Source organism: Diceros bicornis, chromosome 2 (assembly GCF_020826845.1).
Source record: "Diceros bicornis minor isolate mBicDic1 chromosome 2, mDicBic1.mat.cur, whole genome shotgun sequence".
Classification (NCBI taxonomy): domain Eukaryota; kingdom Metazoa; phylum Chordata; class Mammalia; order Perissodactyla; family Rhinocerotidae; genus Diceros; species Diceros bicornis.
The window spans coordinates 5626840-5640016 of record NC_080741.1 but is presented as its reverse complement, the minus strand read 5'-3'; the positions used below and the strand labels follow the sequence as shown (position 1 = coordinate 5640016).

At 43.7% G+C, this 13177-nt stretch overlaps 1 protein-coding gene across 1 annotated transcript; it reads right to left on the bottom strand.

Annotated features, from left to right (window-relative positions):
• Positions 1 to 3599: 3599 nt before the first annotated feature.
• TM4SF1 (transmembrane 4 L six family member 1) lies at positions 3600 to 11158 on the bottom strand. Its single transcript, XM_058551145.1, has 5 exons — positions 10884 to 11158; positions 9363 to 9452; positions 9130 to 9275; positions 6340 to 6520; positions 3600 to 4483 (listed from the first exon to the last, which is right to left on the bottom strand). The coding sequence occupies exons 1-5, from the start codon at positions 11058 to 11060 to the stop codon at positions 4469 to 4471; spliced, it is 609 nt and encodes a 202-aa protein (XP_058407128.1). The 5' UTR covers positions 11061 to 11158; the 3' UTR covers positions 3600 to 4468.
• Between the last annotated feature and the right edge of the window lie 2019 nt (positions 11159 to 13177).

Sequence of the window (13177 nt, the reverse complement as noted above, 5' to 3'; positions counted from 1 at the left end):
ACTGGGAGAGCTGACTGTCAAGGGATTGCCTTAAACAATACGGAGTTAGGTATTCAGAGAGACCCCAACTTGGCCACCTTGGCTTTACTTTCCAACCCTTCTGGATATCGTCCACATCTGAAATGCCAGCGTCCTTTGCAATTGGCCCTGAGCCCTGCACATGAGTCAGTGATCTTGGTACATGAGTAACAGAGAAGGGTGTGGTGAGAATTAGCAAGTGGAATGCTTCACAGAGTCCTCCCCCTGCAGAATACAACTTGGGAATACAGACGTCTCGAAACAGGCCCTCTTGGGGGACTACAGTGTTGTTCCTATGAAAACCTGGTGTGTGAAATGTTGCATAAGGGGACTCACCCCCGTTTCTCTGTTTTCAGGATTTAGCTACATTAGTTAAGATTACATGCAGAATTGTGTCACCAAAATTGGAGGAGGGGACAGTGTAGATGGCTTCTATTCTTACTATTTGTGAAATTCGCCCATGTTGTCTCATGTAGCAGTAGTTTGTTCTTTTTAATTGTTGTATAGTAGGAAAATGCGTGTATATGTGTGGTGCGTGTGTGTGTGCATGAGATATTGATTGATTGACTGACGGATTCCAGGGACTAACATGAAATCCAACTCCAGAAAGGCCTCGCGGGCTTCTTTAACTGCAGTAATTAAAATAAGTATCTAAATTGACAAAGACATGTGCACACAAAAATATTTCATGTTAAAGGGAAGGAGGAACAATTTGTAGTAGCCTAGGCTGGCTGACTGAATTTCCCTACTTGTCGAGGCACGTCGGATCATTTCCACACACCAAGCTGGGCCCAGTCCTGTAGACCCGTGCCGTTGTGAACTCTCCTCTCATCTCAGAAAAGTAAAATGAGGCACATTCAGGCTGTGACAAGAAGCCCTGACAAACGGCCACTGCTCAAAGGACAGATATTTCATTACTTCCATTTTTAAAATGGAAAAACAGGTACATAGTTGATAGTTACAAAAATCTTATTTAGTAGCAAGACTAAGTAATACCTCGTGCTTCTATTTCCCAAACACAGGGTGGGAATTATGGCCTCCCCATAACATTTTTAGCCTGCAGTGCCTGCCTGCCTCGCCCAGCCCGTCCCTCCGCCCAATCGCAGGCACCATTAAGCTCCAGGGTTTACTCAGAGTGACTCTTCTGCTCGCCCACAAGAACAATGGTTTTCTCATACACTTGGGAGCTTCTTTTAAACACTGTGGACCACTCCCTGAAAGATTTTAGAACTGAATCTTTCTTTTCTGATTTTCATTTTCTTTCCAAAAGTGGTACATGTTTACTGTAGAGACTTCAATAAATATAGATAAGCAAAATGAATCGACAAAAATCACCCAGAATCTGATCCAAATTACTTTTTAGTGTATATATTTATGTTATAAATATAAATATGCATAATATTTATTGTGCTGACAATATTTTATCGAACCAGGTCCTTGTTGTTGGACATTTAGGCTCTTGCCATCTTTCTTGGTATAAACGATACTCCCAAAATTATCCCTGGAAACTGAACATCCTTGATGATTCTCTTAAAATAAATTTTTAAAAGTAAAAATATTGGGTTAAAAAGGATGTGCAGACTTTATAGATTGTTGCTTTTCAGAAAAATTGCACCAAATCCCACATCTGTTCCTACCATGGGTAAGCGTCAGAGGAAACATAATCTAAGAGATCTCACACACGTAAATTGGAGTGAAGGTAGCATTCCATCAATTTTTTCAGATTTCAGTTCAAGAGATTTCTTTTATGCAGGTGGTTATTTATAAATTTGGTAACTATGGTAAATCAATACTCAGAGGGAACTATCTAACCTTGAGGCCATTCAGGTGATTCAGATTCTACAGTAATTTTTATTGCTTTTACGTTGCCAGGAGATAATGGGCTGTTTCGTTTGGTACATTCCTTGAGGGAATTTCCAGCCAAATTGAGGGGTTTAGACTATTACAGACCCAGAGTGTGAGCTATAAATAGAAATGAACCGGGATAGAAGGCGATTTGTGTAAGCTATTTCCTCTGGGCGATGGCAATGTCCAGCTATTATAGAATTTCCAAACCAGGGGAAACTTTGAGTCACTCAGATTTGGGCTATGTGGGGGATGACTGAGGGTCACAGGGGTCTGGCCAAGCCCCCATGAGCGGGCGGAGAGGCTGAGTCAGTGCTGGAGGAGACGAGGCCCCAGCACCTGTACCCGGATGGCAGAGGAGGTGGAGGGGCCGAGCGGAAGCGGGGAAGCCTGGGTTTCCATGCGAGACCGACCTGGATTTGAATCTTAGGTTTGTCACTTGCTGAAGATGTGGTCTTGGGCAGATGGCTTAACCTCTCTGAGCTTTGACTCTATAAAATGGAGACAAGCGCCACCTTCTAGGGCTGTTGAGAGGTTTCAGTGAATTAATATGAGTAGAAACTAAATACAGTAACTGACACATTGAAGGAACTCAATAAAGGGCTGCTATGATTACTGACGTGGCTAATAATGATTATTGCCATTTCCTTTGAAGATAGATTTAGGGGAAAAAAGGTGCTGGTGACTGATCATTATGCCTCTTTTTTGGATCCTCTCTTGCAAGGGTTCTTAACCTGGTATCCAAGAACTCCCGAGAAGCCCATGGATAGATATCTGGGAGCACGGGTGTTAAACTCAGATGGGGAAATAAAAGTGCCATTGTTTATAGTAACCTCTAATGAAAATTTAGTATTTTCTTTATGATGCCTGCACGCAAGTCACAGTAGTATCAGCAATACCAATCATACATTAAACAACAACACAAAGTTACATATCTTTTCACGTCACGTTAAAATTGTTGCAGGTACCTCAACATATCATTTCAACTGGAGTCGTATTTCAGAAGTACGATATTCTTAGACCCCCTCATCAGACCACTGTGAGATCCCCAGGGATCGCTGTCTCCCGTCTGCAGATGTGGGTGTGATGGAGTGGGCTATCAAAACAACTATATTATAATTTTCAAAAATATTCCCATATTGATTTACTTTGTACTTATTTTATGCATTTTAAAACAGTATTCCTCGAAGGAGTCTGTAGGCTTCACCAGACTGCCAGAGGGACGGAGACACAAAAAAAGGTCCAAAGCCTTCCATCCGGAAACCACTGCCTGGCGCCTTGCACGCAGGAGGAGCTCGGCTGTCTAACGGCCGGTGAGCTTCTTTATTAACTTGCTTGTCTGTTTCAGAGGCCAAGAAACACCAAAAGCAGACAATTTCTGTAGACAGTTCCCAATAGGCCAGAGGACTCTGTCACTTGAAAGAGCCTAACTCTGTACAACAGATATAAAATATCAAGAGAGGAAATACCCCCAGAAGCCTGATGTCTGGAGCACCCAGCAGAAAGGAAAGTTACCTAACTAGGGTGACGACCCCAAGGGATGGCAGAGCAACAGCAATGCCTGGATAGCAGAGGGAGGCAGAGGAGGAGGGAGAGGATGAGGGGAGAATGTGGGATCAAGAAACCTGAAAACACAAGGCCCCTAGCAATGCGGGCTGCCCAACCTGCAGGCTGGGGAAAAAACAGGGAGAAAAGAGGAGGAACGTTAAACAAGGACAATGAAACCACACAAGAAAACAATGGTAGAGAATACTTTATTTTGTTGTATTTAAACAAGGACGTTTTGGGGGTATTTCCTTCTGGTGTTCCTGCCCCTCCCCCTCCTCCCCCATTTTCTAACGATGCTGATCAACTGCTTTATTCCGTTCCCCATCTTTCTTCTTGACCAATTATCCAGGCCTTTGTCTTTTTAAATACATGATCCTTAGTGCTTGTCTTTGAAGAACAAAAAGATTTCCAGGTGTTAGGAAGATGTAGGACCTGGCGGTACTCGAACCAACCAGCAGCACTGCGAGTTTTGACTCAATTCATTGGTCTTGGAGCATTCTCAATCAGCCCTCCCAACTTCAGGCAAGCATCTGTCTTTCACAGAACACCAAACAATTCCAAAAGGCCTCTTGTTAGAGATTCGCAGGTGTACAAATGGGAAACACCATATAAACAGTGAAAAAACACATCTTTTCAGGTTTTTGAATTTTTCTCCTTCATGGTCTTAAAAAAAGCAACTAGAAATCTGTCTTTCATTTAATAAACACATGCAGATATACATATATACAACAGTAATTGGAATGTGATATTTATCCTTATAATGCTTCTCAAAAGCATTACTTCAGGCCACAGTTTATCTCAGATATGCTGAGGACCGTCATCCAGTCTGTAAATAATCTCCAGAGTGTGGTTTATTTTCTCATCCCTAAAGAAATGTTTGTTTGCTCAGTTCAAACACTGACATCATGTGAAGATGCTAGTCTTTATACACATTTATAAAAGTAGAATATGTGGAGTATGATACACTAGTACAAAGTTTTACAAATTAATACAAGAAAAAATATATAAATTACAGTGAAATAGAGGAAGATTGTGGTTCTGTCCTGGGACGGTTCTTTTAACAGTCGTATCGCTGTAAAGAAAATGAAATATGCATTAGGCTGTGATCAGGCTAAACAAACACTGGTGATATTTCAGTCCTTTAAATCCTTGTTTTAAGCAAACATAGAGCAGAGTGATCTCATCTTCAGAAGAGCTTTGGGCAACAACACAGAGAGCTTAGACGGTGCTCCCGAAATGTTTCCTAAACAAGCCAGATCCGTTGTCCTTCCTGAGTAAAAGCTGCAGAAAGGGGCCATGGAAACTGCGGCTTGGTTGGCTTTGAATGTGTTTGGGGTGGGTTTTTAATCCAAGGGATTTAAGAGATAATGCCTGGGAGTTTCACACAGGAATAGGCTCATTGTGGGTAACCTTTCCCATTCAATGCTACCAAGTTACAGCTTGACTCATCTCTGCTAAAAACCTTGCCCTCTGAAAGTGTCTTTTGTCTCACACACAAAGGTAACAGATCTGCACTGCGGTGTCTGGGAGGAAGCCATCCCTGCTGTGGCTCAGATGGGAAACCCAGTGGGACCGTTTGCTTCCCCCACTCAGGGGAGCGTCACTCTGCCAACCACTACAGAGATTTTGGTCATGGACATATCATGCTGTCCCCAAGATGCACGAGTGCTGAAGTCCAGGGGGCCTCGCCCAATTTAAACTCTGCTTGTAGGAAATTCAAGGCTAAAGATGGGTTATATTATAGAAGTCCCGAGAGGATTCTTCTCTGCCTCTTGCCAAACAGATTGCCTGGAAACAAGTCCATATTGAAGGTTTCCCACTCTGTTCTTTTCTTGGAAATTTGGCAGGTTCCCAAGGAATTCTTAATCTTGCTGTACTTGCCTGATAACGGAAACTAGATTTTTAATTTAACTTCCCCTCAAAAATTGTAGAAAGTTTCCATGTATTTACAGCAAAGTTTTTCATGGTAGCAATGGGCTGTTAGTTTTCATTAAGTTTTGTCTTATTTTAAAAGAAAGTTAAAAGACCTTGAACCAGAGGAGTAATTCGTTAGAAAAATATAATTTAATAAGTTTCTGCTTACCTAATCCTGTTTTACAGAATAAGACATAAAACAAACCCTCCAAAATTGGACCAAAGCTGGACTTCCATCAATTCAATAATATATGTTTTTTAGGAGGATATAGAAACAAAAACTTTCCCTGCTACTAACAAATGCATATTTCTCGCTGAAATCATATCTCCAGGAAACAAGTGCTTCCTGGCTTTCTTTCACAGTGAAAGGCTTTTCATGAGCTGCTATTCAAAGACTACTAGTGATTCTCCACTCTTAGCTGTTTGGGCATATTTGTGCCTCCTGATTAGGAAGGAATTGTAGAAAACCCAACAGAACAGCAAGCATCGCCAAAAGATTAGGAACAGGAGCCAAGGTATCAAATGACCCAGGATTGAAGCCTGTTACCTCCTGACTAGGTGACTTAGACACATTGCTTAATCTCTGAGGCATAGTCTCATCTGAAATACGCACTGAGCGCGGTGCCCAGTACAATGAATGTTGGCTATTATTTGTGTATACTGATTGGGAACATGAGAGCAGCAAAGAGAAGACATTTCTTGTGTGTCTCTGCAGCCAGAGCAGGGGTAGCGAAAGGGGCAGTGGGTTACATCCTGAAGGGGCATTTTCCTACGTACACAGAGCCAAGAACAAAGAACCAAGACAATCCAGTGACTGTGACATTCAAGGAAGCTTACTATTAAGAGCAAAACGGAATGCTGTAAATGCTTTGCCACAAAGATAATGTGGGAATAATTGCCGGTAGATTGAGCATTGTTTGATTCTGCCTTTTTTCTCCATGATGAAACCAATGGTGCATTATAGTAACGGAATACACAAGGGCCAGGTGATGACATTTTCACACTGGTTCTTACCTGTTGGCGAGAGTTGCAAAAGCCACATATGCCTCCAAGTATTCCATTTATTACTTGAATGACACACAAGATGAATTCAATGCCACCAAGTGCCAAAAGGATAGAAAACAGAGTGACATTCCATTCCACGACATGCTTGGGTTCAATGCACTGGGACCATGTGGACCTATTCAGAAGGTATCTGTGGATAAAAAGAGAAACTTCTGATACATGACCGCACCTAATGGGGTGTCTCATCAAGTGCTTTTTTAAAGTGTGGTGTTTTTTCATTCAGAAAAAAAGAAATGAATTAATTCAATGGCCTATATCAAATTCTTTCAATCCAAGTCATTCCACAAAACGAGGAATTTAGCCCAGATCTTGTTGCAATGATAGACACAAAATCCAACAAAGATTATCGAGCAGTCAATGTGAGTTAGACATAGTGCCAGGGCTGGGGTTAGAATAGTGAGCCCAGAGGGGGCTCTCGCCCAGAAAGCTTAGCTTAAGGGAGAGACAATAGGTAACCTCAAGGCAACAAGCTCGCTAATCAGGCAAAGGGAGAGAGAAAGAGCCACAGAGGAGGGACAACTAACCGAGGCCAGGGAGGACACCTGCATAGGTATCTATCCCACAAGTCTGAGCTCCAGGAAGGTAGGAACCAAAGCTATTCATCATTGTGTATCCAGCCTCTAGACTAGTATCTGGCATTAGTAGGTACTCAATACATTTTAAAGGTAATTGAATGATAAATAACAATCTGAAGCCACTTTGTGAAATGTTAGCAAACCATGGTGAGGTCATATCTGAATAGATGGATAGATAGATAGACAGACAGACAGACAGACAGATAGATAGATAAATATAGATAGATAGATAGATAGATAGATAGATAGATAGATAGATAGATAGATAATCACTTAGTAGATTTTCCAAACACCTGGCTATTCTCACAGTCTGAAAAATTCTCTCTGATTACTCTCCTAGAATTTCAGCCTTTGCTACATCATGGGGTATTTGAATTCTTAATGAAATAGGGTTCAATCATGTGGGAAAATCTAGGATTGACTTAATGCCACAAAGAGGTCTGGTGTAGTTCTTTCCTTATCACTTCTTCCTGCCACAACAGAACAAAGGGGCTGGGAATTAGAGACCTAACTTTGGAACAGTTCATTGCGCCAATCAGAAATTCAACTCGATTACAAAAAGTTCTGTCCTTCCGGCCCTGTCTTTCTGCACGTCAGTGGAACAAAAATCCATAATTTCAGGACATGATGTAAGGAAATTATTTGGCTCCACTTGGCTATTGAGCCACTAATCACTGGCTTGTGACCATTAGTTATTCCCAATATTTCCCATATGGAAATCCCTGGACAGGGTGAAATGAGGAATGATACAGAAGCGGAAGGTTCTTGTGGAAGCTGGGGTGAATCACGGGAGAGGCACGCAATCAAACAGCTATAAAAAGAGTGGTGATACTCTCGCCCCTCCTTGCATTCCAGCCGCATTAACCGTGACGTTTTTCAGAGGTGGGTTTGTGCAGGTGTTGGTATGTTTGTGCATACATGAATAGCCAATCTGTACTAGTACATTCAGTATGTTCTGAATAAAGATGAATCACCACCCATAACAATTTTGAACACCAAAATTTCAAACTCCTATAATTTCCCCTCAGAGTGCTGATTTCCCCTCAGAGGCTACCATGGGACTGTATTCATTGTAAGCAAGTAGATAATATTAACTGCTCACAGTGGCAGTGTTCACAGTGTGTCAGCTTCTGTGACAAACATTTGCATAGAGTAGCTCATTAATCTTCCTGACAACTGCCACTGGTTTTCTTTTACAGATGAAGTAACTGAGATGCACAGGGCTCAATTCACTTTTTCCTGGTTACTTAGAGAGTAAGTGCAGAGCTGGGATGGAATCAGGGTCCACCTAATTCCATACTTATGATCTTATGACATCACTACATGCTGCACAATTCATGGGGGACAAACATTATTGAAAATATAAGGGCAATTCAAATTCATTATTCATATTATTTTCACTCATGAATCTCATTACTAAATCTCCCAAAATTCAAAGAAGGATGTCGCTCATTTATCTTCATGTACATCAGTTTCTATCAGCTATTTCTGTTCTTTTCTCAATAATGGATAAGAAATAAATATCAACATAAAACAACAGAGCCTCTTAGATTATCCTGATGTTAAAGCGGTGAATAATCCCTGTTTTATACAGCCTGAGACTTTAAATAAAGGGTGAGTTGTATGTGTTGTTGTGTTATATGTGAATATGTGTGTATGGGAGTAGTATGATTTACCCTGGGCTTTAGTTAAATTCATATAGTTTCCATTCACATTATATAAGGACTCTATAATATTTTCTTATAAAATAGTAAAATCAATCAATTGCTCTGGTATAGTGTACACACTATATGAACACAAACTCTACAGCCAGGCTGTCTGGGTTCAAATCCTGACTGTTATGTCCTAGCAATGTGACTTTGGGTAAGTTACTTCCTCTCTCTGTGCCTCAGTTTCCTCATCTATAAATGGGAGCAATAGTGGAAGTCACTTCACAGGGTTACCATGAAGACTGAATCAGTGAATCCATTACAAAGCACTGAGACCTTCTCCAGGTCGGGGACTGGGCGTCTGTCCTCTGACACCATTGCCTAAACCATGCCTGCGTCAGTGCCAATAAACCCGGCTCGGTGGATGGACGAGAGGGTGGGTGATGCCTATTTAGTTTGCCACTATACCGTGTGGTGGGTAAGAATGCGCGGCCTGACAAGGGACAGCTACTTACTCTCCGTCAGTGTTGGCAAAGGTGTAGTTCCAGCTGCCGGCAGCACCACGACACAGTGGCCCTTCCGCTAAGCCCAGGGCTGCCACGATGACGCAGTAGCCAGATCCCGCAAGGCCGATGACAGCGGCCAGTATAGACGAAAGCATCTTGGGAGGGGAGAAGCAGAAGTGAGCCACCGAGTGTCACGGCTGCCTCTCGGGAACCGCTGCCCCCACCCGCGCCGCAGCACCTACCGCGCATCTCTTGCCGCAGTTTTCGTGGCCGCAGCAGCCGCAACAGTCCTCCTCCTCTAGCCCCATGAAGACAAACGCGGGCAGGAAAATCTGGTTCGAAAACAAGAAAATTAAAGTCATTGCCTTTCCCCAGGTCCATAAGAGTCGGGCTAAGCAGCTTTTGGTAAACATATATTTCTTTCTGACATTGTTGAATGGCTTTGGGTTAGATTGACCAAGTATCTCATAGACTGTAAAACGACGAGGAGAGAAAAAATTCTCAGCATGCTCTCTGCTTGTTTTCGTGTAATGTGTGAAAGCGTTCTTTAGGATGAGGGTGTAGCAGGGGAGGGGTAAAATAATTACCTGTAACTGTTTATTCCACGAGAGTTCATAGGGTAGTCCCAGAGGCAAACTCTGTCTTGGAACTATTAAACCCTGTCTTTAAAACTGATTTTTTTTTTCGTTGTAAAACATAGAAGATACCAACAAATCTTTAACAGAATAACTAAAACTCTTTTGTAAATAGGAATGATGAAAGCTCTGTGTAATAATTGTGAACTGCTTCTTCGAAGGTACGATAGTTGTAGCTTTACAATAAAGCCTTTTAAAAAGGTAAGTATGAAATACTTTGAGTTTGCGATCAAAAGAAGCTTAAACAAGTGCAATGTTATGTTAAGAACAAATGATTATGCTAACATGATAGTAATGCTTAGATTCAAAACAGATTTACCATATCATAATTAGTGTATTAAGGTTTAAATGTTTTAGTATTCTTTACTTGACAAAGAAAAATGTTTTGTATGATATTAGCAATTCCATAAAACTTCTCTTTAAACTTCTCAATCCCAGCGTTCTAAGGTAGTAAACTCAAGTTTGTCCACATTTTTTCCATGCTGTGGTTGAAGCTAATACTTTCGGCTCCCAGGTTGGCAAGCAAATTACTCTCACTTCAACTAAAAACAAACTTTGGAAAAAACAACACATTCCACTATTAGCTTCAGACACTGATCTGCTGCTGACTGTAGGATTTTTTCCTAGACACCACACCCTAGGATTACACAAGGGAGAAAATTTATAGTTCTTTCTAAATAGCAGTGCACTCACAATTCATTATTTTTTTCTGTTACAGATGCCTGAGAATAAACAGCAGACAATTCAGATCCAAAACTCTGTTGATTCAGACAGAGAACCAGCCACTCTTCCCAACTCCCAGAGCAAATGTTAAATGGCTACCTGCTCCAGGACTAGAAACTCCATAGTCTCTCAAATCTGATTTAGAAGCCAATACCTGTTTTCTAGCTTTGAAGTAAGAGTTTAGCAAAAAAGTAGCTCACTTTTAGTCGAAGGAGGATTTTGTAAAACAACACCTAATAAAATTAACACACTAGACTGATCTCAACTTGTGTATAATTTGCTTTCAAAAGGAGAATGAACAAAAATAACTGGATTTGGAAATATGCATTATAGAAAACTTTCCGTGAAAACATCTGGTGAACAGGAGAGAATTTTTTAAGGTTGTAATAATTCTGAACGACTTACCATCAAGCCCCCTCCTGCGATGCCAGAAAAGAACCACACGAAGCGGCTGAGGTGGTTCTCAGAGGCATACTTGGTTTCCCCGTTGGGAAAGTAAAGCAGAATATTAGCCACAATGCAGAGGATGGCAAACAGCAGCAGAGAACGCCCGATGCATCGAGCGCATTGGCCGTAGCACATGGCGGCGAGGGGTCTGGGAGGTCTCTTGCCCCTTCACTGCAGCTCAGCGATGCCCCAGATCCGATGAGAGAGTGCCCGTCAGTGGCGAAAGCAAAAGTAATTTTCAGCCCATTGCTGCAACCGCTTAAATACTCTGAGTTCTGAGTCACCGGGAGGATGAGGTCCTTTGCTTTCATTGGTCCTGGTCACAGGCTCCGGTTGGGGTGGGGGAAGTGGGGGGAGTGACCCACCCTTCAAATGAAATCCTTGGGACGGGCGAAACCAGGGGCAGGACGTCAGAAACAGCCTCAGTCATAGGCAAGAGAGAAAATGAGTAATCCTCAACAAGGAATTCACTGTGCAACTCCTTCATGGGTAAAGAGTCGACAGGAAAGTCTAATACTTACAGTTTCCAGTAACTGTCAAGTATCCACGGCGTGACTGCCCTGGTTGAGGCTTTGAAAGACGGCGGGCTGTGATCCCGCTCCGTGCAGCTGTTGGACAGCTTCCAGTCTGAGGGCTCTGTGTTCGCTTCCACCTCTGCCCTGATTTCATCCCAGAGGCAAGTCTCCTGAGCTCTGAGCTCGCTCCCTGGTCTGTTAAAGGCCAGGTGTCTGGCCATCACCCGTGGGTTCGAGGAGGCTGTGGGGAGAATGACAGGGCAGCCTTCTCCCCTCTGCCTAGGCCGAGCTCTGCAGGACCAAGCCTACGTCCAGCCTTCCTGGACATCTGCCTCAAAAACAAATCTGGCTCCAAAACAAAGGTGGCGTTGACCCCTTGTGGTCAACACAAGGGGCTCAGGCACCTTTTCATTCCTGAGTATTGCTGTCAGCAAAGCGATGCCAGGGAGGGCCAAGGGAGGCCTCAAGCATGGGAGAAGGATAAAAAGAAGAAGTGGAAAGGAAAAGAGAAAGGAAGAGAAGAGAAAGGGATGTGGCAAGCAGAGGAGGAAACCAGACTGAGAGGACCTGGAATGACAGAGTCCCAAGGCGCCAATCAGGGCACAGGGTGAACGGTGTCTACCCAGCCAGACCCTGAGACGAGCTGCTGCAGGCTCGCCCCGTAAAGGCAGAGAAAGGATGTTAGACGAACTTTCCCGTGTGGTTATCTTTTGGAAGGAGGGATTGGACTCCGAATAAGTGTAACCCTTGAGTAGCAGGTGGCACTAGCCAGCTGGGTGGGGGGAGGACAGGGTGGCTAGGTGGGGCCAGAACTGGAGGGCCCTGTCACTAGGACACAATAACTAGTACAGAAAAGAGGCCAAGACGGAGAGTGGTCAGCTCAGGAAAGGAAGGTGAGTGGGGCTGGTGAATCCAGAAGCGCAGGCTGAGGCCAGAGTCGGAAGGATTTGGGCCCAAATGAGAGGGCAGACACACAGCAAATTTGAGGAGCAGCTGGGGCTCCAGTGGGAGGAGGACCCAAGAGGCAGTGTGGCCTGAGCGTACTAACGGGTGAGTCATCATCCAGACAGGCCTGAGGAAACAGATGGGTGGGAAACTGAGCTCTGCCAGGGAAGCCTGGGACGGCCCACCTGCTCAGATATAGGGAGGAAGATCTCCCCACGCACGTCACTCCATCACTACCATACATCCAGCAACAGGGCATGTGTGCCCTCTGTCCTGGCTTCAAGTCCTACTGGAGACAGGATTCCACGGTATCAGGGCCTCAGGGGGGCAGTACAGGTGAGTGACGGGCCTTGGTGGAGGCATCATCACTCTAACCCTCCACTCTGCTGGTCTGTCCCACCTGGGGCCAAAATGGGGGCCTTTGCTTGCAAGTGCTCAATCCCATTTGTCCCTCTCCCCCACCCCTATGGTCCGCAGGGCAGGGAGAAGAGAGTGAGGGACTTGGAAGGAGAGTCTGGAGTGACAGCCTGACGCTGCTGTCTTCCAGCTTCGTGGACCTGGCACGTCGCCTCCGTTCCTGGGACCCTGTTTCCTACTCTCTAATACAAGGGGCCAGACTAGCCCAGTGGTTCTTAAGTTTCTGAGAGTCTTGTAATGATATGGACCCTGTCCCCGGAAAAAGAAATGTGTATATACACAAACCCACACATTTTTTGCTCAATTTCTGGGGGCTCATGGACTCCCTGAAGCCATTAGTGGATCCTCCTCCACATTTCTCCCAGTGTGGACTGT